Source organism: Cyprinus carpio, chromosome A21, assembly GCF_018340385.1.
Source record: "Cyprinus carpio isolate SPL01 chromosome A21, ASM1834038v1, whole genome shotgun sequence".
Classification (NCBI taxonomy): Eukaryota; Metazoa; Chordata; class Actinopteri; order Cypriniformes; family Cyprinidae; genus Cyprinus; species Cyprinus carpio.
In genome coordinates, this window is record NC_056592.1 from 14,058,363 (window position 1) to 14,085,982 (window position 27,620).

Here is a 27,620-nt window from a genome sequence, read left to right on the forward strand (position 1 = left end):
TCGTCTGTCATGTTGTTTTTGTTAGTCCTATAATTTCCGTTATTACAGTTTTACTATGGAAAGTGATATGGAACTGTAATGTGGTCAAGAGAGCTGCCTGGAACTATGTTCGCTGTGCGTTCCCCAGAAAATAATTGCACACCTCAGAACGTTCATCAGCCAATCAGATTCAAGCATTCAACGGCCCCCATAGTACAAATAACATTAATATAAATTACTAATGTATATATATTAAATTGCTAATTTTTTAAAATAAATTAATCAAATAGATAACAGGTCAAATTAGTCACTTGTAATGCTACTAATCAATATCAAGTTGACTTCTTATTCCTATGTAGTTTGTGGATTGAATTTACCACCCTCTAAATACATCTTGACATGACAATACTGTGAGGGAAAAACCAATGGATTTACAAAATGGCTGTATTGCAAACAATGACACAAAAAATCTTTAATTTAAATAGGAGAAAAAAAGAAAAAAAAAAAATCACATAAAAAAAACTGTACATAACTTTGAATATTGAATAACAGTTTTTAAATAAAACAATCCCCCATGTAACTAAAATAAAAAAGTACACTATTTTACAATAGTTGTGCAAAAGCAGTATTAACTGATTCATTCCCCAGACTTCATGATTCTATGTCAGACCCCTCCGCAAGCACAGATACACCGAAGCATGACTCCCCTAAGACTCAAAGTAGTGTCCTCCATTGAAAAATAACCAGAAATACAATAATAATAAAATAGATTTATATATATATATTTTAAATATATTTATATACAAAACATGCTGTACATATATGGCAGAGATTGATCAGATCCCTTTTAAATCACTGACCACTATCCAGTAACTTGTGCTTTCTCCCAGTAAGAGAAGTACTCCCTGTTGCTTTGGAAAAGTCACCCTAAAGATGAGAGAACTGGTCCTGATGGAAAGAGAGAAATAGGTCGATAGGCCTTGAACCAAACGCTCGATAGCTACTGAAGTCCATCGCAAGAGGCTGTAAACGAGCCAGGTTTGCTTGGCAGACTACATGACTTGAGATGGACTAGAGAATGCATGGTGGTGATCGGAAACAGACTAAGCCGCACGATCTGCAGAGAGACTTCATGTTTAGTGTTCAAACAACTTGTGATATGGTCTGTGATGGGTGGAGAGACTCTATGAACCTACTAACAATTGGTGGTTTAAATGAGAATATGAATATGTGAGCACAATCAATTCAGTGTGAACTGCCTCTACTGGCACTAAAGAAGCTAGAAGCTCATATCACATCAAAACTTGATGTTGATCGAGCAAGAATTGCCCAAATTGAATGCATAAGCTTGGTAAAATTAATAAAATGGGACTTCTCAGCAGAAAAAGCGCATAATTTTGCCATACTCTGTGGAACCACTGTAAAAATTCCAGCAAAAATCCTTCTCTTTCACCTGAACACCGCCCGTCAAATTGGAAGGCACCATTATCCCATGGCAGCCCCCGAATGCTGACTCTCAAACCATATCGTTCGATGGAAAGCCTTTTTCAGAGCACAGCTCAGCCACGTCAATCATTTTAAGCTAGGAAATTGTATGGTGAAGAAGAGCGGAATGGCTTTCGGAATCTCAAAACCACTTTAAACAGCTCATGGGATATTTCAAGCTCCTTTACATCGACACGTCGCAGCTATTCCAGGCTGATGTCAGTGCTGTATTGTTTGACTGCGAGCATTTGATATGTTTGTTGTTGTAGAGGCAGTAAGTGCCCTGCTTTCCACAGCAGGCGGTCTGAGCTTCGTTCGCCCAACAGCAGATATTTAACATCAGAATGACATCTAACCTTCCAGTTGTATTACACACAGATTTAAGGAATTAGTTAGTCACAATCCGGTGGATTCATGAATGGGGGCAAAGGTTACAGTTCACTCATGTCCAGCTAGTATCAGCACAATCAACAAAAAACAGCCACTCTGTCAGAAATCAAATAAACCTTTGTCTTTAGAATCGGTAAATCTGAATTGTTTTTTTTTTCCCTTATCAAGTTCTTCCAACTAAAACGCTGGAGTTTAGAAGTCAAAGCAGTAGTTTGGTTAGTTTTATTAGTAGTAGAGGGGGTGGTGCAGTAGCAGTAGTATTGCAGTAGAGGGAGACAAACTGCAGGCACTTGCAGCAGCAGGAAAAAGCCTGACGGGAGGCCAGGAAGCCCTCATGTGCTCCGGCCCACTACGTCACCATCAGAGCCCATTCCGTAGGGAGCAGTTTAGGAATTTAGCAGGTAGTCTGATTTCCTGTGGGATGTATAAAGAAAATAAAGAAAGTCTAAAAGAAATAATAATAATAATAAAAAAAAAAAAAAAAAAAAACAAGACTAACCACCGGTTTGATGACGTCTACTCTGTCCCACCTATTCTACAAATCGCAAGCCCCACCATCCTCACCTGAGCCAGCTGTAAACTATGAAGGGAGCACCAGGTGATGAGGGAAGTGTGCATGTGAGTGAGTATGTGTGTGTATATTCAAGTCTTTTCCCTGAAGCTTGCTGAAAAATGGTCGTGGTTGTCATTTAAGAGCATAAGCACGTCTGATGGGCTGCCGACATGATTGAATGTCTTTGCTGGAATGTGTGAGCTACTGAATGACGGCTCAGTGAGGGGGAATCAAATTTGAGTCCTTTGGTCTTGAAAGGACAGTGACTTATGTGGCGGCAAGCTCTGGGCTTTGATCAAAGGGAGAAATCCTCCACAATACAGCTGATGCGCAGCATTTGTGTATGTTTAGCAATGAACTGGGTGTGGGGGTAAAAACAAAAGCTTGAGTAGGTTTAAGGCTGCTACAGAGGACAGGGGAGTTCCCTTTTTGTTACTGCTGGTGGTACAGGTCACCGATTCGCTTTGATTTAATGACCTGACCCTCTTTATATAAGAAAAGAAAATCCCTTAAGATTGCACTGACTGGCCACTTTTTTTGGCTTATGGGCCTGGAGGCCAAAACAGTAGCCAAAGAAGCTAAGGAGAGCTCAGTCCAGAGTTCATTACCTAACACAGCACTCTTCTAGTGTGCTTCTGTATCTGGTGATGTGTTTATTAAGGATACTTGCGAGAAACATCCTAATATACGCAAAACTGACTGAAGATGCTTTAATTATAAAAAAGGTTGATAAGTTCAGCTCGACTTCATCCTAGCTCGCTCCTTCTGGATGGCAAGGATGTCCATGGGCTCGTCTGATCCTAGCTGCACTGGTCGTGCTGTGCAGGCTCAGCGGAGGCGCTCAAGTAAAGGCAGTTCTGTAGACTCCTCCCGTGTACTGGGCGGGTCTGATGATGTAAGGGGCGTAGTCTCAGAGGGTATGACTGCTCCCACTGGATCCAGTGTTGGGCTGACATCAGAGGGCAGGACAGGGAGGGGAGGCTGCAAAGGCTATGAAAACAGAAAAATAAATAATTAATGGGTTATTAATATTAATATATATACACTACAAGTCAAAGCTTTGGGAGTGTAGATTTTTAAATGTTTATGAAGTCTCATGCACACCAAAGCTGCATTCGTTTATGTGATGTAAGCATGCGTCCTAACCTGTGTGCATATGCTCTGTGATACTGAGCCATCCCCTTCCATTACAGCAGGTCCGTTAAATCCTTTCCTCCCTGGCAGACTCCATTTGCTGTACAGGGCCTCATAGGGCAGCCCGCTGCCCTGGCCTAGGCTTAGGCCCCTCTGAGACGCCCTATGACTGGGGTTGTCCTGCAGGCTACTGGGGCAGAAGCGATCTGCAGGCGGCAGGGCCACCGAACTACTGAAAGACAGCTGGGAGCTGGACAGGTGTTGCCCCAAAAGCCCATGGATGGAAGAGGTTCGGTGCAAGGAGCTAACCAGCCCTGCATCCATCCTGCCCTCTGATTGGCTGAGCAGGGCAAGTGGGAGGGGCTGGGGATGCAGCGGCCAGGAAGGTCCAACGGGGTTGTCAGTCCCTAGAAAGGAAGGGAAAAGTGAAACTTACAGCCTGCACACATCATTGCTTTATTGATCTGAGGTGGATGATGATACATTAACAGTACAAGAGAAGCATGTCGTACCCATCAAGGGCTGTACAGTAGTGGGATGAGGCTGAGTGATGCTGGACGCTGTGTTCTGGGGAGGATGAGCTGCAGGGTTGTTACTGATGGAGGTAGAGCCGCCACCACAATCTGAATCCTCAATATTCCCCCCACTGTTACATCCGGCACCACATCCCTTCTGAAGCCTGAAGAGAACAGAGAGCATATGAATAAAAAATACTCCGGACACCTAAAATGTGCTGTAACATGCCATAATGCACACTTGTGATGCCCGACCTGTCCCAGCTGCTGATGAACCACGTGTAAATGTTGTGAGGACTGATAGGGCCTCCCCAGACAGAACGTAGCTGGACATGGGCCCCGGCGTAGGAGGTGGTGAGTGGGGAGACATAGATAGGGTATCCGATGGGCTGGTCACAGGACGAGTTAATCATGTTCCTCAGGGCTTGCTTGGCATTCTGGATGCTGCCGCGTTCAGGGTTCCGGTTCCGCAGGAAGACCAGCTCCTGCTGCTGTCCGGCCCACAGCCCGCGCACACACTCCCGGTTCACCTAAAAGAAGCAACAGAGAGAGATTAGTTATGGCAATGCCACAAGAAGATATATTGTACATAGTGCTGGGCGAGATGTAAAAAAAAAATTATATCTCGATATTTTTTTTACGATATTCAATATATATCTCGATATGTTTGCATTTGCATTTAAATAATAATAATAATTAAATAATAATTAAAAAAAAAAAACATGATTTTCTTTTGCCCCATTAAAAAAAATTTTTTTAGATTGAACATCTAATTTAAGCAGTTAAAAAAAAATCTAGACCAAGTGATCACTTACTGCTTTTTATTAAATAAACACACGTAGGCCTAACTGAAGTAGTGCAAAACAAGTACAACTTTTTTAGTGCATGCAATTCACAATTTAAACTGGGGCAAATAATTAAACTGGGATAAGTATTTTATTTATTTGCTTTTTAAGTTTTTTTTTTTTTTTTTAGCTAAGAACACAAGTCTGTTAACTGTCTGTGGTTTTAAGAGAAGCTCTGTGGCATGAAACTATGTTCCCACTGGCACTAAAAAACACGAACTGTGTAGAGCAGTCTGCAGTTACATGTTCCTTTTTTGGACGTTCGCCACGTTCTTTTGGGACATATATGCTTGAAATCGAAATATTCGATATTCACAATATTTTCAAGTTTTACATTGTCATCAAAATTATTCCGATATTATCGCTAATATTCGATATATCACACAGCTCTAATTGTACATGCCAGTAAACAGGTTTCTGCAGCAAAGCACCTTGATGACTCTGAAGCTGAGGAAGCGTTTGTTCAGCATGATGATCTTGTACTCATCACTTCCGTCATCCATAACGTGGCGGAGAGCAAGCAGAGAAGGCATGTTAGCCAGAATAGCACTGCGCCACACAGGATCGCCCTCATGAGAGATCAGCATCTTCTCTTCATTAGCAGTGATGGCATCGTACAGCACCACTGGGTCCTCATACTCATCAGGAGAGGTGAAGTGATCCTGTGGAGTAAACAAGAGACAAAAAACTGGCTCATGAGAATCAAGTAAACCAGAGATCCATTCCATAATTGCATCATCATCAGACTACTTTTATTTAATACAGCATGAAGTTTACTGTACCACACCAAAAGTCTATTTTAGTGCAAGCTATGAAAATATCACTGTGTTACCCTAGAAACTTAAAGTCAGTAGGGATGTATAAATGCCTAAGCTGTACCTGGTGCAGTTTGAGGGACATCCGTACACCTGGAGCCACCACCCTGTTCAGCAGATCCATGTCTGCAAAAACCCACTCATCTCTAGGAGAGGTGATACGAAAGTCGCCCTTGAACAGGGCATGAAGTCCGTAGAGAAAAGGCTCCAAGCTGACCGTATAAGAAAAAGAATCAGTGAATTTACATCTACAACAAAATCCCACTCAAAAAAAAAACAAAAAAGCAAGAAAATCACATTTAAATAAATGTTTATGACCTATTGCCAATAAAAATGGTTTATAATTTAAATCACAAATCAAAAACAAATAATCAGTAATTAAGTGACTGGAAGCCAATGAGAGCTGCAGTGATATAAAGTAGCCATGTCCAGCAATGCATAAGGCTGAGAAAAGCTTAATTTCATGCAAACAAGCAGTGATTATGCACCAGCTAGTAGTGGTGCAACTGATAACAAAATTCATGGTTCTGATCATATTACAGATTTTGAGTCACTGATCAGATAATTTTTCAGATCAGCAAAAAATAAATAAATAAATTTTATTAAAAGCTTACTTTAAGTACTTCTATACCACAGCAAAAACTACTAGCTTAACTAATAACTACTGGGGTGCCTCAGGGCTCAGTTCTTGGACCACTTCTCTTCTCTGTCTACATGGCATCACTAGGTTCTGTCATTCAGAAACATGGCTTTGCATATCACTGCTATGCTGATGACGCTCACATCTCAGCATGTCTAACAGACATTTCTTGAGCCCCTTTCACACTGCGATTCCGGAAAATACACGGGTAATGTGTCCCGGCAATTGTTCCCGGGTCGCTAGATTTTGCCCCTTTCACACTGCCAGTGATTACCCAGAATATGTGCGTACATTCACACACAACCCGTAAAGTTCCCATAAAGACACGTGACATCAGGATGTTATGTGTAATGTATGAGTCGAAAACGCTAGGCACGTTAACTTTAACTTAAGCTGGCGAACGATCTCAGCATCAGTGCGAAAAGTGAGGAACTAACTGATCTCTGCTTCATTACAGTTTGTACATATTTTTTTGTCGCGAATGCTGATCTGCCTGTAAAACACCTGGTAAAAGAGTCCCGCGATAACGTAAGTCATCACTATGACACACCCTTTACAGCATTAGTTCTGGCTTTTGTTCACACAGAGCTCATTCCGGGACTGAACCCGGCAATGTTACTAGGTTCCCAACCCGGGATCGATCCCGGAATCAATCCCGGGACATGTTTGCTTCACACAGAAGGCAACCCGGCAATTTTCCGGGGTCCAACATGCAGTGTGAAAGGGGCTTTGTTGGAAAACAAATGTTGGAAATCACCTTAAACTCAACCTGGCTAAGACAGAACTGCTTGTGGTTTCAACACTCATCACTTTATCAAAATTTCACCATCCAGCTAGGCTCATCAACCATAATTCCAAAAACAGCTAGAAACCTTGGAGTTGTGATTGATGATTGATGACCACATTGCTAAAACTGCCCGGTCCTGCAGATTTGCTTTATACAACATTAGGAAGATCAGGCCCTTTCTTTCAGAACATGCAACATTACTCTTTGTTCAAGCTCTTGTTCTATCCAGGTTGGACGATTGCAATGCTCTCTTGGCAGATCTTCCAGCCACTTCTATCAAACCTCTACAATTAATCCAAACAGCTGCAAGATTAATCTTTAATGAGCCAAAAAGAACGCACGTCACAACTCTGTTCATCAGTTTGCACTGGCTACCACTGCTCACATAAAATTCAAGGCATTATGTTTGCCTACAAAACCACCACTGAATTCATTACTTTAGAGTTATGTGCCCTCTAGAAGCTTGCATTCTGCAAGTGAACGAGACATTATTGTGCCATCTCAAAGAGGCACAAAATCACTTTCACTGACTTTTTCATTAACTGTTCTCTCCTGGTGGAATGACCTGACCAACTCAATCCGAGTCCTTAGCTATCTTCAAGAAACGACTAAAACACATCTGTTCCATCTTTATTTAACCCTCTAACTCTAGCACTTCCTATTCTATTTTAATCCTACATTATCTTATTTTTTATATATAAAAAAACACTAGCTTTCTATTTTTCCTATTCAATCTATCATGACGTTCACTAATGGGCTATTCATATTCAAGGTAAAATGGCAAACGCTTCGCGGGGGATGCCAGGTGTTCGAGAAAAAAAAAAAAAAAAAAAAAGAATATTCGAATCTCAAAATTGAAAATCGAATGCCAACCTACAAAACGAATATTTGAATATTCTGGTCCAGCCCTATTATATACCGCATAAAATTTGGGCATGCAGCAATAGAAACACTAAAAAACTATTCTGTAAAACTGTTGAATGTGTGAATGGTGCACAACGCATTTGAAAAACATAAGCTGTCAGCTTAAGCAAAATTTCTGTAATCAGTTTAAACTCTTACCTGGCTGACATGCTATGGGAGGCGGTGCCCAGAGCTCGACGGCCCAGAATACACAACCCAAAACAGAGTGTGACCAGAGGGGAATCCTTCTCACTCTCAACTGGCTGTAACAGAAGACAAAACAAAATTAAAGCTGCAAGCAGCATTGAAAGGGTCCTCGCACCTGGAGCCACTTCCACCCAGTGGCCTTAGGAAAACAGTGAACGCTGGGCAATATGTATTTAAAGTGCTAAATATAGGAGGAATGTGTCAAAGTCATTTATATGTGCCAAACTTCCTGCTGCCAGTTGGTGGCGCTATGACTATAACTGAATATCCACTTCCACTATATATATATTCACTGAATATCCAAGTCTGACATCACGTGTCACCGCTTCTGTGTCCAAACGCTCTATCAGATACCACGAGAAAACAACAAAAGGTGCTAATATACACTCACAATGTTATATAATACTACCAAAAAAAAATTATAATCCTAATCTTTAACTCCATACCAAAATCCCAGATAGCCAGACAATGAAAATATAAATAAATAAATATAAAAATTATTTGTGTTTGGGACACTGTGAGCATGGAGACTGGAGACTGTAGTGTACACCATAAGTTTGAAAACGTTTAGCTTAAATGTTTAATATGAATAAACAGTGCTCATAAACGGCTGCTAGGGCTGGGAGATATAGCGCATGCAATTGTCATGCGCATTTCGTCAGTAAAGCCGGTTCCCTGATTACCGCTAAATCGCCATCACCTGCTTTCAAATGGAGCAGCATTTAATAGACAGAGCCGTAGGTCACTGACAAGCTACGCAATATCGCGTTCGTTATCGCAGATGAATCGCCTTCGATAATAAACGCGATAATTTTTGATTCCCTTGTAACCAAATTACAAGTCAGGAACAGTCAACAGCAAAGCATTAAAAAAGGTGAGACAAGGCCATCTTTAAAATACCGTTTGTCTGCGGCTGTTGCAGTATTTAATCCACTCCAGGTACACCAGACAGAAGGAAGACGGAGTGATGCCGGAAGCACGGTGGTCATAGTCTTCATCTATGTTTAGGTTAAAGGTGGGGTCACTATCCACGTAGGAAGGGCTGAGGCAGGGCCCCAACGCTTCCTGCACTGTCTCGTTGGCCAACCATTCCTCCAGTTTGGGAGAGCGGGTCACATAGTAGATGATACTCTGTGGAGAAGAATTTTGGATCGATCATTGCTCTGCATCTCAAAGCAGTGGAGGTTTTATTTGAGTCACTCGTCTGAGAGGAACTGACCTTGACATAATATGTGATGAGAATTTTGCGCAGGTCAAATACTTGAAGCATGGAAGCTGCATTGTTGTCACTAATGCTGTAGCCCTCCAGGACGTATTTGGTGGCGGCCACCTCCCAAGCCAACCAGCGCTGACCAAAGGCCGCGTTGAAGGAGAGCATGTGGGGGAGATGACCTGGCTCACAGCAGCAACAGCCTTCATCTTCCTCCACCCCTTCAGTGATCGCCTCCACCTCCCTCTGCTGGCAATATGTTCCTGAAAACACACGGTCATTCAAGAAAAAATACAAATAAAAAAAAGAATGAAGAGTGAAAAAAAATTGTTCAAGCCAAATGAGTTGTAGCTAAACATGAAACTATAAAGTATCTGAAAGCATTTTATGCACCAAAACTATTCATATTATTCAACTCCGCTGCCAAATTATTATTTACCAAGTTTTTTCTTGTTATACAAATAAAAATGACCATAAAACCATAAACAAAAAAAAAAAAGATTGGTCACTGCAGTATAATATTTTAGATTCAGTGTAAATCATGCTTTTAGACGTCTTAAGGCTGGAATACGCTACATGACTTTCGGAGGATATCAAACGTCTGATATTTTGAGCCGATTTTAGAACACATTATTAATCATTTGTCATGTGCCTCCTAGCAACAAATCACATTTCTGTGCAAGTTTGTTGTGTTCAGAATGACTTAAAGGTCAGGTAGTATGTCACTCTCAGTCATTTAGTGTTTTTCACTCTAACCATCTACAAAGTTGGCAAGTTTATGACACTTAGGCCTGGTTTCACAGACAGGGCTTAGGTTAAACCAGGATTAGGCCATATTTCAATTAAGACATTTAAGTGTCTTTTATAAACGTAACTTAGAAAAATAACATTACTTGTGTGCATCTTGAGACAAAACAACGGTACTGACATATTTTAAGATATGCCTTTGCCATTTTCTTTCAGGTTAAACAGCCCAGACATGCATTTTATTCTGGGACTAGGCTTAAGCCTTGTCTGTGAGCTAGTGTTTTAAAATCTTTTTTAAAAGTCATGTAGTGTATTCCAGCATTTTGTTCCAATCCTTCTTCTGTTGGCTTACCTCTGAACTCCAAACCTCTGAGCTGGAAAGTGGCGAGGCCGTTGCCGATCTCAATGATGTGTACGAGAGCGTTGAGGTAGTCGGAGGCCAGGATGAAGCAGTCTCCGGTGCTGTAGTTTCCCCAGCGGCCCAACAGAAGGTCCCCACACAACGAGTGCTGCAGAGAACGTGTCAGATGCTCGTAGAAGATAGAGTTCAAGTTGTTATCATCAGCACCTATCCAAGCGTTAAATAAAGGGGAGAATTAGAGAATAGATTAAGAGGACAGTAGATTGACGAAAGATCTGTATTACTGAGATCACATACCAGGGTTGCGGTCCAGCTGTGTGGCCAGACGCGTGTTGGAGTGATCCACTCGTTTGGTGCTGAAGGATAAAATGGAATTTAAAGGTTCAAGTCACGTCTTCAAACGTTTTAAGCTAAGACAGAATTAGCAAAACAAACAACGCAGCTGACATCTGCTCAAGATTTCTGAAGGCTTACTTGTAATCTCGCTCCCAGAACTTCACAGGTCGGGTGTATGAAGTAACGAAAACAGCACTGCCCAACACAGGGTTGAGAGGAGTGGAAAAGAGAGCAGAAAACACAGCTTGCACAAACAGCATGGCTGAGTCTGAGAGCAAAACTGGAGTTAAGGGGCATTTGTGAAAAACAACTGTAGGGCAAGACCCTTTAAACATGCTGAATGTGGAGGGGGGAAAAATAATTTATACATTTATAGGAATGGACAAAAAGTAACTTAACCAAGAGTGAAAACTGCCTAAAAGAGCTAAGGAGGAACATGTGGCCCAGAACAAAACCAATTGTACAGCTGTTCTATTGAAAAAGGTCAGCATTCCCATTGGGCACAAATTAAAAAGAACAGGCAAAGTTATGAGATCAGCATTCAGGACTGTGTATGAGTAACAGTGGAAAAGGATACGGGGAACGGCGAATGGCTGAGCGAAGGCATGGAAAGCAGAACCCCATGTGATCTGCCAAGGTGCAATGTAGGTCAGCACAAAACGCAGCTTAAACAGCAGATCCCACAGCTGCTCACATACAGGAGAGATGACAGCAACATCAGTCTTCATCTTTTTGCTTGACAAACCCACACTCCAATAAGAGTATAAGTTACAAAGTACAACAAAAACATCAAAAATTCACAATAATAACAACCAATAACCAAAACAACTACCAAAAGGAATACTTTTGTCTTTTGGAATAACAATAAAAGGAAAAAATTGGTCTTTAGGAATAAAAATTACATCAGATCCATTTCACTTTCAAGCTTAATCATAATTAACAAGTGAGGATAAAAAGTGTTTTATAATGGTGAAAACCTTAAAAGAGGCCAGTAACATGATTTGCATATAATAAATGTTGTCCTTATACATTAATCCAAATTTTAATGATGTTGATTTTAAAAAACATGCCGGCAGACACACTGTCTCAACTACTTATTTATACACACAATACTGTTCAAAGGTCTGGGTCAGTGAGTTTTTTTTTTTAATAAATTAAAGGAGTCATATGATGTGATTACAAGTTTTCCTTTCTCTTTGGAGTGTTACAAGCTGTTCTTGAATAGATAAGAAGCCTAAAGTTGCAAAGACTAAAGTCTCAATCCAAACGAGATTTGTTAGATGTATGATGTGTGAGTCTTTATAAAAGTTAAGACTCGTCCACGCCCTCCTAAAACGCCTCAATTCTCAATTTAACACGCCCCCACATCTACGTCACTGTGTGGGAAGATTTGCATAACACTGCCCACATGTTCATGCAAAGAAAAAAGGCATAACTTTGATTCTAGCAGTTGTTGCCGCCACCATGTTGTGGAGACTGTGTGTTTTGTTGTGAAAGCGAAAATACTTTGTTTGGCCTTCCAAAAGAGGACACAATTAGAAATCAGTGGTTAAGTTGGATTTCAACACTATTCCAGAACAGTTCAACCCAAATATTCAGATGTGTGCAGCGCATTTTACGGAGGATGTGGACTATTTCCTGGGAGAGTAGCCTACAATGCTGGTGTTCTGATAAGTAATGCTGACTCACAGCCTGTAAGTACGTTTTCATATTTAAAGGATTTGCCACTGACGATTCAAACGCGAGTTTTGAGCAGTGTAGAGTTGCGCTTGTTGTTTGTCGTTTCTCAGATCACAAATGCAAACATGGTTTTATGTTTATGATGAATACCTCAAACGTGTGACAGCAATGTTACGCCCCTTAACATACTGTGATGCCATCTCCTGGCATGACGAGACAAAACCAATAAAACCCATTACAAACGAGGCATTTGTTGCATCCAGTGGGGACATAATTACTGATTATAATGACTTATACTGTGTTTTTACGCATTGTGTGATGTATCGCACCGCGTAAACATAAAACCATGTCTGCATTTGTAATCGGAGAAACGACAAACAAGCTCTACTCTGCATTGGTTAAAACTCGCGTGTGAAACAAATTCTTTAAATAAAAAAATGCACTTACAGGCTGTGAGTCAGCCAGACTGTCCTTCAGCCAGACTGTCCTTGCAAAGTTGGAACTGCCCCACTTTATACAACAGCCTTTGAGCACAGACCCATTGTAGGCTACTCTGCAGGTTCAGGAAACAGTCCTCCATAAAATGCATTATACAGAGTCACACACTGCGGGCTTGAGTGAACGGCAGCAGGCAGTCTTGAGAACAGCGTGGCCGGCAGGCTTGCGGCAACCACATGTGACGACCCTAGGCTGGACTCCGCTTCGTCCACGGTGAAAGCCGATCCAGCGATCCACAGCACGAAGTTGATGCATTTCCTCAGCGACCTGCATGGATCAGCTCTACGCATGACAAAGCGAATATCATCCTCTTTTGGAAGGCCAAACAAAGCAGTTTCGCTTTCACAATGAAACACAGCATCTCCACAACATGACAGCGGTGGCAACAACAATACTACAGCGAGAATAAAAGTTACTTCTTTCTTTGCGTGAACATTTGGGCGTCGTTATGCAAATCTTCCCACCCAGTGACGTAGATGTGGGGGCGTGTTTACACGAGGCGTTTTAGGAGGGTGTGGACAAGTCTTGACTTTTAAAGAATATATCTTTGGATTTGAGACTTTAAGTCTTTGCAACTTTACAGATCTTCTTTATGCACCAAGAGCTTGTAACACTCCAAAGAGAAAGGAAAACTTGAAATCGCATCATATGACCCCTTTAAGCAGCACAACTGTTTTTAACAATAATAAGAAATGTTTCAAACCAGCACATTAGAATGATTTATGGAGGATCTTGTGACACTGAAGACTGGAGTAATGGCTGCTGAAAATTCAGCTTTACAATCAAATAAATAAATTCCATTTATATATATATATATATATATATATATATATATATATATATATATATATACATTTAAATACAATTTTACAATATTACTGTTTTACCGCTTAAAGGGATAGTTCACCCAAAAATGAAAATTAAATAATTTACTCACCCATGTGTTGTTCTAATGCCGTATTCTTTTTTTTGGACCACAAAAGGACATTTTTATTAATCTTGATTTTCCACAACTTGTGTGCTTTTCCTGTGCAAGTTGGAGTCAACTGCTGTGCTAATAGTCTCTTGAATGCGCAGTTGTGCACACAGACCAACAGCCAAGGTCAGGAAATTCGTTAAATTTCAGTTTATTTCTCAACCAAACCATAACATATACTCCCGAATACTTGGAATAAATGGCACATGTCACATGGGACGACTCTGTGATACATTTTTAAAAAAAGCTTTTTTTAAAAGCTTGATGCCGATCGCCATACACTGCCATTGTATGAAAAAGCATGTGCCGGGCATATAAAATAAAATAAATCCAATTTTGTGGTCCAAAAAAAGAAAGGCATATGGCAATAAAACAACACACGGGTAAATGATTATTCAATTTTAATTTGGGGTGGGGGGGGCTATCCCTTTAATTGTGATTAAATACTATAAATGCAGCCATTGTGAAAATTTCAAGAAAATTAAAAAAATCTGACTAAACATGCCCTTTTGAATGGTAGTGTATATATACACAAGTCTTCGGAATGGTGGAAATGGACATGTTACAAGTGCTGAAATTGGCCCTCCTAAAGGCATCTCAAGAGATTCAGATGTGGACAGACCTTGCTGAAGAGGATGGACATGCAGTAGTAGTCGAGGAGGAAGGTCTGTGAAAAGCGCGGGTAGTCGAACTGGAAGAAGAGGGCGGTGAAGCACAGAGTGACATACTGCTGAGACGGGACACAGAAGGACGTACGAAGCAGCTTCATTCCAGCCACTGAGATGAATAGAGCGCGGCCACTAAAGACACAAATAAAGGATGTCACTGTCAATGATCACTGTCTGAAATCTAAAGTCTGAGATCACATGGAAAACCTTCCAAAATTCAAAATCTTCCAAAACGAAGAGTAACATAAGCTAGTGTTGTGCTTTACTCTACACTAGGACTCAGAGAAATCTTGAGGATTCTGGATGTTCCTGTTCTTACTAGGCTCCAGGTTTGTCAGGGTTTTGGCTGACAGTGTGAGCTTCAGTGGTGAGGGAGTTGAGCACTACAGCTGGGTAGATGAAATACTTCTCCACACACTGCAGCCATGCATACAGCTTCTCAAACCACATGAGCTGAGCAGCATCTGAAACAGAGAGAGATCAGTCCATCACACTTGTTCACACATTCAGACAAAAGTTTGTGCGTGTAGTTTTGACTACTCACCTCGGACCTCAAACTGGCTGTATTCTCTGGAGCGCAGCACAGGGTGGGCCAAGCAGAACCAGGGCAGCTGTTTGCGGAGCTGAGGCAGGAGGTAGTGTGTGGAGAACCCCACCACCCCAGCCAAGATGTACAGGACGAAACTGAGAGCAGGCTGAAAAGTGGTGCAGGAAACGCATTAAAACTCCCACAATAATTTACAAAAAAAAAAAAAAAAAAAAAAAACATACTTCAGGGAAATTAGATTTGCAACAATAAACTAGATTTTTCACCTTTACAAGACTAGAAATTATGTTCAGTCCTTGGATGAGGACTCATTCTCTCAATGAGAATATTAACAATCAAAATCACATTCTTGACGGCCTACTGACCTGCAGAGCAATAAAGACGGTGCTGGCACTAATGGCAAAGGTGATAATGGCCATAAGAGGGCACATGACCAGATCTGAGTGAAGAGTTTCTTTCTGCAGCGTCAGAGAGAAGGAAGCCATTTAAAAGCCATTGGAACGCCTATTTAGCAAAAGATAAATGCAAATGGAGAATGCTTTTACCACAGAGTTGCGCAATTTCTCTGGGAGAGGGTCTTTAATCTCTAATGAGGGCTCTTCTGGTGTTCGGCTCTCCAGTTCTGGGAAGAACTTGGAGCGGATCAGAGACCTGCTCAGAGAACAGTGTAAAAAAAACATAGAACATTAGCTGCCGGGTGTGGTTAAATGACTGGAAAATCTTGAATGTGTGGTGACGCTGACCAGAGGATGGTCGGGTCACTGCTCTGCCTGCTCAGATGATAGGACAAGGCCAGGAGGAGGCCACAGAACACAGAGAAGAGCACCGGGACATGTGCCTCTCCCCATGGAGCCTACACATACACGAACACATAAAACGAGTAAAGGAAGCACCAATAAACACAATTCTACTGTGAAAAAGACAAAAAGATTCCCACTTACATTGATGGCACCAAGGCAAAATCCATAAACCAGAGCCGCCACCAATATACTGCGTAACAGACTATAGACTGAAGACAGGGGGCTTGTAGTTGCTGAAACACACAAATGACAAGACATCACATTTGTGGTGCAAGGATGTACAGTTTGCCAGGTCCCAAAGAATCAAATCCATGAATTTGGAGTTGCAAGCACCATGCTGTACCAGTTGAGCAGGACCATCATAGCTATAGCTTTTTTAAAGTGTTACTGCTAACATTAGTGATGTATAAGGCATGTCTCACCAGTTCCACCGAAAATGTGCATGTCCACCTGTTCCAACAAACACATGAGGAACGTGTTGACCTGAGGTAGAAGCCCAAACAGGAAGATGATTGGAAAACAGAGGGTGAACACTGCAAAGGAAAATGTATGAATTATTAGGCTATTATATTTTGCACAACTCAATTAAGAAAGGTTTAACACCAAAACAAAAAAACTATTAACATCACTCTATCTCAGAGAATAAACAGACCTATGAGCATGTCTCTAGCGCAGAGCAGAAAATGGGCGGAAAAGAAGGTGACCCCATAGAGGGTGAAAGGCAGCATACTGTCTGAGTGGCCAACCAGGTCAAATACCCATATCAGCACACAACACAAGCAGAAATACACTGGTCGGCTGTACACTATGATCCAGTTATGGCCCTGCAATGTAGACCACATTAAATTAATTTCTGTTTGATTTCAACTAGGCAGGTCCAAGAAAAGATGGGACAAACAGTCATATACTCACATGCATCGGAGATGCCGCATCAGGCTGCACACTCTGAAATGGACCAGAAAAAAAGACTGATCAACATTAACACAAACACAACACCACTATTGGGACATGTGAATACCTTACAATTATCAAGAGATGCCAACAACTAAAAACAAATAACAAACTGCTAAAACAAACATAAACAGACCATTCCAAAAATGCTCACACTGACCTTTAGCAAGGAGTACTGACAGCTGGCAATGACTAGGCAGAACTGGAAGACCCAGATGTCCCTAAAGAAGCCCTGGAAAAGCAACAGGAAGCCAAGGAACGCCACTAAGCTGGCCAACACCACAGCAAAAACATTCTCCCCTACGCGTCGGTTCCTGTCCAGTAAGGCTAGCAAAGCAAGCCTGTCATAACGAACTCTTAGCCATTTCCCCGGCAGCAACCAGAAACGGTAATAATGTTTAGGCTTGGCCTTTTCCTCAATCATCAGTGTGTTCTCCTGGGATTCATGAGGGGACTCATGATCTAAGTCAAACTACAAAGAAAACTAAACAACAAAGAATCACAACTGAAAAATCCAAATGAACCCTTAGAACATTCAAGACTTACCTCTGGCATATCCAGAGGCACCCTGCGGACCTGCATGCCCTGGAGGACCACCGGCCTGGGCTGCAGCATAGACAGCGCTGGCGCCACCTCCTGTACATCAGTGGAGGTAAAGCTAGAGGATTGTGACTGTCGCTCTCGCTCCCTGTGCCAAGAAAAAGGGGTCAAATACTGGGAGACTGGTGAATATCACCCCAATGGTAAAAGTTTTAAGACTTACTGAACTGGGTCCTCATATCCTCCACCAGCAGGCCCAAAAGTATAAGACCTCTTTACTCCTGAAATTAGATCATTTTAATTGAAGAAACCACCACAACTAAGCCATATTTAAATCAGTGTCACTGAAACACAAATTGTTCTTTACCGCTCTCATCATAAAAGTAGTGCACAGCTCCCTCTGAGGTGTCATCGAAGGTGGATGCCTCGTGAACACCGCTGCGGGGCAGCAGCAGCAAGGATGAGGCAGCGAAGTGCAGAGCAGAGGGGAGCGTTCGTGTGCGGGAGTGAGAGGAAGTGCGGACTCTCTGAAGGTCTTGAAGACTCGGAGGAGAGCCCATGGCAGAAGGGGGCGGAGTGGGGTTACTACCAGCATTATGACGCCTGCGAATGGCCTGTGTCCTTTTCACACTGCTCACAGAATCACGTTTACTTAACACCCCTAATAAAACAAAAAAAAAAACAAACAGACAACCATTTTAATAAGCAAAGAAAAAACATTAAATATTCACTACAGCAGAAATTAGTTAGTTAAAATAATTATTAAACAATAACAAAAGGAAAACCATAATAATAAAGTAAATAATAATAAACAAAAAATATATTTGCAGGGGTGGTATCATGAGGAACTCACACAGTATGGGGAGAAAAAAAAAACACTTTAGTGAATTAAAACAATTAAAAAAATAATAATAATGAAAAAAAGAACAACACCACAAATCACAAAACTAATCCAGGCTGTTAATACAAATTATTAAGAATGAATCTGTTCGCTCTTCACCTCCTCCTACTGCCCCCTCTTCTAGCAGCTCTCCTGCCCTCCAGCCTGTCTGGTTCCCAGCCCAGGAGCCTCCAAGAGAGTCTAGCCTATGATGGGCCCTGGAAAAGCCCTCTGAGTGCACTGTCCGAGCCTCCAGATCTGATTTAGAGATGGTGAGTGGACGTGGGGCAGGAGCAGAAGAAACAGGTAAAGGAAGCACAGTAGACGCAAGGTTCCCTGTGTTGTTGGAGCCTCCACCGGCCCCATCCATGCTGAGCACTCTGGCATGAGTCTTGGCACTGGCTGTGCTGGCTGAGCGCTGAGCACTGCGAGAATGGGAGGGTCCTACTGTGTCAGGCTCCTCCCCCTCTCCAGGGCTAGGCATTTGAGGGGGGACAGGTTGGGAAGCGATGCCGGTATTCGCCAGATCATGGGAGTAGCAGGAGGTAGAGGAGCTAGAATCATCATCTTCATCATCGTCTTCGTCGTCAGAGCTGAAGCGGCGCTGGGATCCAAGACTAGAACCAGCACTCATGTCACTGCCATCATCTTCATCGCTGGAGTCCTCAAACAAGCTCTCACTGTAGGCTTTGGCACCTAGCCGACTGCGTACAGGAATGTAGTCTCTGTGTTGGCCACGGTTGTGGTGCCGGCGGTAGGAGCCACAGTCGAAACTGCTACTGCCAGCAGTGCCTCGTTTACGGGGAGCTTTCCTGCGACCGGGTCGGTGACCCACACTGCCACCGGCACGTAGCAGTTTCAGATCTTTAGGTCGCACTACCTGCTGCTGCGCTTGCAGAGACGGCGGCTCTGCTAGGAGGTAGGATGGGGCAGAGACCGGCAGAGCAGGCTCTGAGCAGACCAAGCCCAGTGCCAACCCTGACGGTACAGAGCTGGCCTGGCGTGGAGGAGGAAGAGGGGGTATGGGGATGCCACCATCAACATCGCAGTACTCAGAAGTCCCGCTGCTATACAGTGATGAGTCCTGCAAGGAGGGCTGTGCAATGTCCGTAAGCAAAGGGGGAAGGTCCTCCCCCTCCACCAGAGTTCTGTCCAGGCCCTGCCTAGAGGAGAGCTCTTTGGAGGGTGAGCGTAGCAGCACGCTGTCAGACAGGTCATCCGTGTCACTACCGCCCTGGAGCACATCTCCATGCTGCTGATAGGGGCCTTTACCCTGAGGCAAAGCTGTGTAAGGAGCATTAGACATGGGTTTAGGCGTCTGGCCCATTGAAGGGCTCTCAAGCTGGGTTGAGTCCGTTTTCTCACTGCGGTAGCTACTGACCGTACTAAGAGTCTCTCTGTCTGTGGCAGCTCCACCTCCACTAAAGCAGCTGTCAGTGGATCCTGCAGCCAGGGCCACCCCGGTGCGGCTGCCTGGGTGCTCAGCACCAGGAGCAAAAGTGACAGGGTCAAGGCCCAAGCCCAACAAGTTCTCGCTTAGCTCCTCGCTCAAGCTACTCTTGATGAGAGGGCTGAGAGGAGCATCTCCCAGACTCTCAGACTCAGCTGAAGGTCCGAGGGGGGAGTAGCCTCCTAGACCCTCCCCATCAGGGCTCTGCTGAGACAGTTGCTCCACACCCCCATTATCCACCTGGTCCTTCTCATCTCCATCTTCTTGGCTTGATGGGGATGGTGGGATGGAAGGACAATTTGTTGGGTGCACGCTACTAAACCCTCCCGACAATACATCACCCACACCAATAAGCCCTCTGTAATCCCCAGCCAAGCAGGATGGCACCACACCTGGAACGACAAAAAAACGTGCACTTACTACAGAGTACAGTAGAGATGTTTAGAGGTACATGCAGCAAAATTTACCAATTCTGATATTTCACTAATTCATTGATTTTAAGCTATTAATTTATTCAGTTAATCTAATTTACAATATTTTATTATAATATTTTGCAATAAACATGTAAAATACATTTTATACTTACCAATGAGTGTAAGCCGGTAGTTTTATTTATTTATTTGATTACACCAGACAATATTTCATGAAATAAGTAGTTAATTTAAGTATAAAAACCTGAATCTTTGTGTTCTGATTTAAAAAACAAAAACTTATTTGCGTCAAAAGCTTATTATACTGTGATTAATCTCAAGAGCTGGTTGTTTATGGTTTATAGCTTAGAGCTTTTTCTTTATTATGTGATAAAATGGAAATAACTTCCATATTGTAAGTGAGGCTGGGACTGAGTGAAACTGATTAAAATTTAATGTAAAAAAAAAAAAAAAAAAATGAAAAAAAAAAAATATATGTAATTATAATAAAACATACATAGACAAAGCATTTACAATAAGATACATGACATGCATTTACAAAATATATAAGGTGAATGTTCATTTCATACCAACTTCTGAATTAGATTTTTAAAAACAATGGCTGCTGAAAAAGTGGGTGGCCATCTTTGCACCTCTAATGTAGGGGATCTGTAAAGGGGCTGTTCTTAAAACATATTACCACAGACTATTTGTCAAAATAATACTATAACTGCAGAGGTCACGATCACATTACTACTGCCTTGCTCCTGCAGGAGCTCTTTAATATCTGGAATTTTAAAAATCAGATAAGAATTTAAATGTAAGCATACCAGTTCATGTTAACAAACTATTTGGTTTAGTTTATTAAAAAAAAGCAACAGTAACAACACAATGTACCCTTTGAGCCTCCAGGGTCTTCAAGCTGTGGTAAAAATTCCTGGGCAAAAGAAACGTAAATGAGTCAGAGGAAATTCCTACGAGTGAAGGAGAATAATTGTAAAGGACATGCAATGTTTGGCATTAACAATATCCTCACCGACACCTGGTTCAATCCAAATAGTGAGTGCTGGGAACTGCAGCGTACAGGAGGGGTGGAGTTCACCTTTCGGAACACTGTCATTTCCACACCCACACTACTGTCCCTGTAGGCACAGGCATACCGACATGAGCAAAAACTGTCAACAGCGGATCGACTGCTTGACATCACCCACAGCTGTTCACCAACAACAAATCCCTAAAGAATGTCTGACTCAGTAGCATGATGCTTCCAACAAACTAAAAACGTCAACCTGACAAACAGAAAAACATAAAATTATAACTATACAACAAAAACAAAATATAATAAGATAGTTACACGCTACCTGCGCTGGCTTCCGTCATGAGCACCAGAGCCTTCTTCTCCTTCTTCCACTCTATTGGGGTCTGTGGTGAACGAGGCCTGCCTCTTCTCCACAATCTCGCCCAGGTCAAACATGGCATGCAGTCGAAAGTTCACTGCTTTTATGGCCGTAAAGAAGGCCGCTATCACAGCGCAGTACACACCAGCCACCACTAAACTGGCAGGAAGGGCCTAAAAGAATGAAAGTGGGAGAATCACATCAATGTGGTTGCAAAAATTACAACCTCAATTTCATTTTAGACACTGCTTCTTATGTAGACCACAATGGACTTGTGCAATAAATCTGATTTCATAATGTTCTTGTGCAAGTCTCAACAGTATGCAAAATACAACTTTACCTAATGGTAAATGTATTCATTTGAGTTGTTTATAGTACGTCAGCATATAAGTCTATTTTCATAGTATATAAGAGTAATTAACAAATTATTAATACATTAATTAATAAACATTTAAAAATGCATAAGACAGACAAGATGCAAATGATCAAAATCCTATGCTTTCTTGTTGACAATTACCGTAAACAATTATAAAACTGAAAAAACTCTTTCTCTGATGACTAAAAGCTGTCAAGTTCAATAAAATGTTTAACAGTCAACTTAGAAGTGTTACAGGAGCGGCAAGATGGAGGTTCACTTGATAGTAAAAGTGCATCATGAGAGATGTCACAGCATTTCATGTTTGTCCACATGCTTTGCTGTATAATCATCAACTGGTTGCCACACTTACAAAACAATGGAGGCAAAGGAATGTGTTCCTGAAGTCTGACATCTATTTAAAGTCCATGTAAAGGCAATTCAGAGAATTGTTTCGAAGCACATTATAAATGTTAGAAATGTATTGCTGAAAACACATTACAAACACTGTAAACTATGTAGTACTGAATTGTGGGGTTAGACCGTTGAACAGTTTTTCACCATTTCTGAATTCAGGATTTTTTGGGCGGGCCTGAAATCATGTCTCGATGAAGCACTGTATGGAGCCACTGAGCATGGCCCCTCCTCTAATCATTTTTCTCTGGTGTGACAAACTCAGAACAACACATATTTAATATTGCTTTACATGGACTTTAATGATTGATTCTTATATATCTGATCAATAACATTGTGCTTGTAAGGAGATTATCCTTACATCCTGTAAAACTTTAAAACGGGCTATTGCCTTGAAAAGGAACTTTACTGAATGTTAAAATACAGCTTTGTCTTTTAATCAAGACAATTATTATATATGAAGAGTTCGGTTGCAAAACGCGATAAACGCCATTTTTTGACATTTGGATTTTATTATTGGAAATCACTGTTCAGATGTACCTTAATCTATGTGTGAATTGCTGCCATTAATAAGATTTAAAAATGTACATTTTAGGCCTACTAAAAAATGTATTTTTTCACAAAACGCGATATCCGCCAGCCCAGTTTCTTTACAAAGTGCGATATAACGGTTAGGCTGTATAGAACGTTCAGGATGCTGCGCGAGCTCAGGATGTCACGCGAGGAGAGAGTCACCGCCGGTGAAGTGCTCCGAGTTTGCTCAGTGATTTAACGATAATATCAAAACAAAAAAACATTTTTAAAAAGAGGATAATAGACTAACTAAAAAACGTTTACCATTTTATTGTTTATACTGTAGGCGAGCTGTCAGGCTACGTCACTGATCACACACACACACAAACAAAACATTGATTCACTAGCTTTTCTTAATGGTATTACAGTAGTAGAATATAGCCTAAGGTGGATATATAGCGTTTTGCAAAAAAAAAAAAAAAACACTGTTATGTTGTGTATGTTCTGGCCAAAACTAACTCAGAATCTTATTATTATTAATCAATCTTTCTATATACTATTCCATATATTTATGATGTATTGTTTTTTTAACCAATTTAAGATGTTTGACAATGTTAAGATAAATATGTTGCATTTTGGCATGGTTTTTGACTTATGAATGAACTATTTATGGACATAAAATTTAAAAAAAATATCCTGGATTTAAAGAATATTGTGTCCCTGGCCTTCACTGAGCTCAGGTAATAGTTTAATGTACAAAAAATTGTGAATGAACTTGACTGTTGATGTCTTAAATAATAATGTCAAATAACCAACATTTCTCAAAATGGATATAAGTTTGGTGTCAGTAAAAAGTTTTTGTAAGAAGTCTCTAATGCTTCCCAAGGCTGCATTTATTAGTTAACAAATACAGTAAAAGCAGTAATACTGTGAAATATTATTACAATTTAAAATAACTTTTTCTATATGAATGCATATTAAATTGTAATTTATTCCTGTGATGTCAAAGCTGAATTTTCATCAGTCATTACTCCAGTCTTAAATCGCTTCATGATCATTACGAAACCATTCCAATACGCTGATTTGTTGCAAAAGAAACATTTAATATTGATGTTGCTTTGGTCACTGTAACTACTTAGAAAATACATTTAATAGAAAAATATTACTTAAGTAGCATCATAAAATCTGATGACATGTGCAGCTGTCATGCATCTGGACAAAGTTTCAGTCTCAACATATTTCTAGAGTAAACCTTAAGACCAGCAGGTAAGGAAAGTTTCTCAACATTAGTGACATTCCATCAGTATTAAACATATTTTTCCATAAACATGGGCTGGTGATCTTCGTTACCTGGAGAATTACTGCAAAAACTCACCATGTACAGAAGAAATGGGAAGGCCAAGAGGAATATCCAGAGGTAGAGATGAAAGCAGTTCGAGAAGGTACTCTGATGAGGGTCCACATACCATCCTCCGGTCAGAGAGGCCCACACTCCCTGCCGCAATATCTGAAGAGCCTGAGAGCCCATATTATCGCTTCTGGATGAGACAACCCAGAGATCTTGAAGTTCCCTTGTCAAAGTTTCTAGTGCAGCACTTCCATTGGGAACCTCAGGAAGGACTTTCTCAGACTGGTAATGAAAAAAATTAGCAGAAAGCGAGACGTTCCAAAACAACTTCAGACCTGTGTTCTTTTAGTATCAACAGTTTACTTGCATGCTCCTCCAGCAGACCCCTGTTTGTAGTGAAGTTCATCAAGAGTTTTTGGCACAACTGTGACCCAAGGGCTACATGAAAACATTCATCCTGAGGAATCATCAAAACTGCTTGGTTTGGTTTCTTTATGACTTTCCAGCACTTTAAACAAACACAATTCCATAAATAAACCAGCTGTTCTGATGACATACTTAAGATCAACAGGCTATTTTGAATATGGTCATTTTAATCTATCTGTGGCATGTTACTAAGGCATGAGATGGTTGTCTGATTTAGATAAAGTAGCCTAATATGGGTTTTCTAGAAAATACAAACGATGTCTCAGGTTTCGTTTAGGGGGCTATTATATATTTAACTAAATTCAGAGATGATAACGGATATGTATAAGATCACTGAACACCTGCAATCTTAATACTATTATTGGCAAAGCAGAGAAAAGACAGGCAGTAAGTTTTAAAGTCTTCATTGGCTTTCTATGCTTTTGTAACTATTGAAAATATGGTATACAGCTTCAGAGTCCTGAGAATTCAATTTCTAGTTTTTCCTAACAAATCTGTAAACCTTTCCCGTTCCCCAACAAGAGATATGTATATATTACACCATTTAGAGTTTTATATTTTAATTGACTGCTAATTTCTTTTAACCAGCAGCCATCTCTAGGCCTAAAAAGTCAGAATATTCTCTCAACTTTTCCTGTATGGCAGTAGCCAATCTCTACAGCTGGAGGAGGAAAAACAATAAGCATCCTCTGTAAGCAATACTCGTTTAAATAAAAGAACGCTGACAAATGCCTCAGTGGTTTTGGCTTTAAACCATACAAATTAACATGCTAACATACAGCTAATGTTAGCATAGGTATGATATCTTGCCTGAAGCAGCTTTGACATTACATTGAGCCTAAAAAAAAGACGGTAAGTTAGAGAGATAAATGTCCAGCAAATGGTTCAATAGCACTTCAATGAAAACGTTACTAGGATGCGAATATTTTAGAACTATAAACAAATCGTGTGTTTCAAAAGCGCTAACGCTAACAGCTGAACGATTAAATTTTAGCCTGAATCAACTTGTTAGGCGTAAAACCAATCAGAAGCGATGTAAATATTATATTTAATCTATTTTATCAGTTTCTCGGCTTAATTAGAAGGCTAGCATTCCTCTTAGAGTTCAATATCACCTGACACTCACTAGCCGAACCGCTAACATGCTACAAGCAGTAGTGAGACACCTCTGACTTTGGCATAAGTGTTTTGTAGCGAAATTATCCGATGTAAGTGCACTCTTCAACTCCGTCAACACTCCATGGTTGATCTCGACAGGGTCTGCGTTAATTCCTCCAGAAACGAGAGCAGGAAAACCGCAGGAACGCGAAACTGAACGCGAGTTAGCATAGGCTAACGGCAGCACTGAGTGCTACCTCCTTATGTCGAAAAGAAAAATACAAAAACAAACACAGAACGCAAAATATCTCTACGCGGTCACCACAGCAGCCATTTCCTCGTTAAGTCCAGGGCCGCTGTGTAAAAACTCCAGCGAAAAAAGCCCAGAATGTGAGCTCGCTAAGTTCCAGTGTCTAATCGCTTCATTCACACAGGTAGCAAACGCCCTCCTACAGGAAGAGAACTGATGCCGCAACGCGATTGGCTGCTGCGGTTTACACCCACATACAGGAACAGAACGGATGCTTCAATGCGATTGGCTGCAGCAGGTGTCTGTCATCCAGTGCAGCTCACTGATTTGATTCATCAATCTACATGACAGTCCAAAGCGTCTTCACTTTGAACTTTCTTGTTGACATTCGTCACTTAGCCAATCTTTCAGGTCTACGTTCATTGATGCACTTAAGTTTAAATTAATAGTTTTCTTACTGTAAATTTAATTGAGTAATTTATGTTGGTATTATATATAATATTATAAACAGTATCTGGGAGTGTCGATATAGCCTAGGTAGATTAATTAATAACAGTTCAAGATTCCAGGAGTTTCAAGAACTGTATGCAATAGCAATGTGATGATACTAATACTGACCTAATAGACCTTAGTCAAAGTGGTAAATGCTGGAAGACCACCTTGGACCAGTTACCAGCTCAAACCAGTTGTTGCAGGTTCCAAAAATCATCCTGATCTGTTTTAAGATTATATAAATTGGTGTTGCAGCATGGACCAACTTATCACAGCTCAAGTGTTCAAAAGTCAGTGCTGGGTGGATTACTTGAAAATTGTATTCCATTACTGATTCCAAATTACATTACAGAAATTGTAGTTAGTAACGTAATCCATTACATTACATTTTAGGTAATATAATCAGACTACTTTTTGATTACTTTTAGATTACTTTTGACCTAACTTGTTTATCACATTACTTTAAATAGGATAATTGTGTACCATCTTGATATAAAAATACAAAGGGAAAGAAAATATATTCATTGTTATTAACAACATGAAGTGCATTACATTACATCAAGGTTTCCCCAAACTGGGGTTCATGAGGGAACTGCAGGTGGTTCGTAAGTTTAATGAAAAGCTAATAATCAATTACATCATAAAAAATGTAATTTAAAAATAACAATTCAAATAATTTCAACAATTCAAATGTCATGTGACCATTAACCAATGTCAGAGAACAGTGAACATTCAAATGTGATACTTAATAATGAAATATAATAATGAAAGTACTTCAAGTAAATATATTAGGTGAAAGATGACAAAAAAAGTTGAAAAAGGGAATCCCTGCGTTACTTGTAAATAAGAAATTACTTGAATGTGTGTATTTTAATTTGTTTGAAAGATAAAAGATTTCCTAATACATAGTAATACATGATTAAATAACCTACTGAGTGATAACTGGGTGTTCATCAGTAGTTGATGCAATGTTTAAATGTTGAGAAAACACATGATTTTTGTAAACCCAGTGGTCAAATG

General features: G+C 40.8%; 1 protein-coding gene across 1 annotated transcript; it reads right to left on the minus strand.

Moving 5' to 3' along the window:
• Window positions 1-405: 405 nt before the first annotated feature.
• LOC109073768 (pecanex-like protein 3) lies at window positions 406-26,335 on the minus strand. The gene is made up of 34 exons (XM_042710961.1): window positions 24,362-26,335; window positions 21,669-21,877; window positions 21,344-21,449; window positions 21,205-21,244; window positions 21,033-21,094; window positions 20,634-20,643; window positions 18,568-20,316; window positions 17,935-18,228; window positions 17,791-17,848; window positions 17,574-17,715; window positions 17,188-17,499; window positions 16,989-17,021; window positions 16,729-16,900; window positions 16,499-16,609; window positions 16,218-16,309; window positions 16,020-16,129; window positions 15,822-15,927; window positions 15,642-15,734; window positions 15,274-15,424; window positions 15,049-15,193; window positions 14,684-14,861; window positions 11,485-11,593; window positions 11,046-11,175; window positions 10,869-10,927; window positions 10,563-10,778; window positions 9,473-9,726; window positions 9,154-9,384; window positions 8,206-8,309; window positions 5,781-5,928; window positions 5,333-5,563; window positions 4,312-4,586; window positions 4,054-4,220; window positions 3,554-3,948; window positions 406-3,397 (listed from the first exon to the last, which is right to left on the minus strand). The coding sequence occupies exons 1-34, from the start codon at window positions 24,512-24,514 to the stop codon at window positions 3,236-3,238; spliced, it is 6,807 nt and encodes a 2,268-aa protein (XP_042566895.1). The 5' UTR covers window positions 24,515-26,335; the 3' UTR covers window positions 406-3,235.
• Between the last annotated feature and the right edge of the window lie 1,285 nt (window positions 26,336-27,620).

Excerpts from the sequence above, each read along its gene's own strand:
- LOC109073768 (XM_042710961.1), bottom strand. The coding sequence starts at position 24,514 with ATGGGCTCTCAGGCTCTTCAGATATTGCGGCAGGGAGTGTGGGCCTCT. Across the intron at positions 11,176-11,484 it reads TCAGCCATTCGCCGTTCCCC|ACTCAGCCATGCTGTTTGTG; the intron begins GTATCCTTTTCC and ends TTTTGCTCTCAG. Across the intron at positions 4,587-5,332 it reads TCAGCTTCAGAGTCATCAAG|GTGAACCGGGAGTGTGTGCG; the intron begins GTGCTTTGCTGC and ends TGCTTCTTTTAG.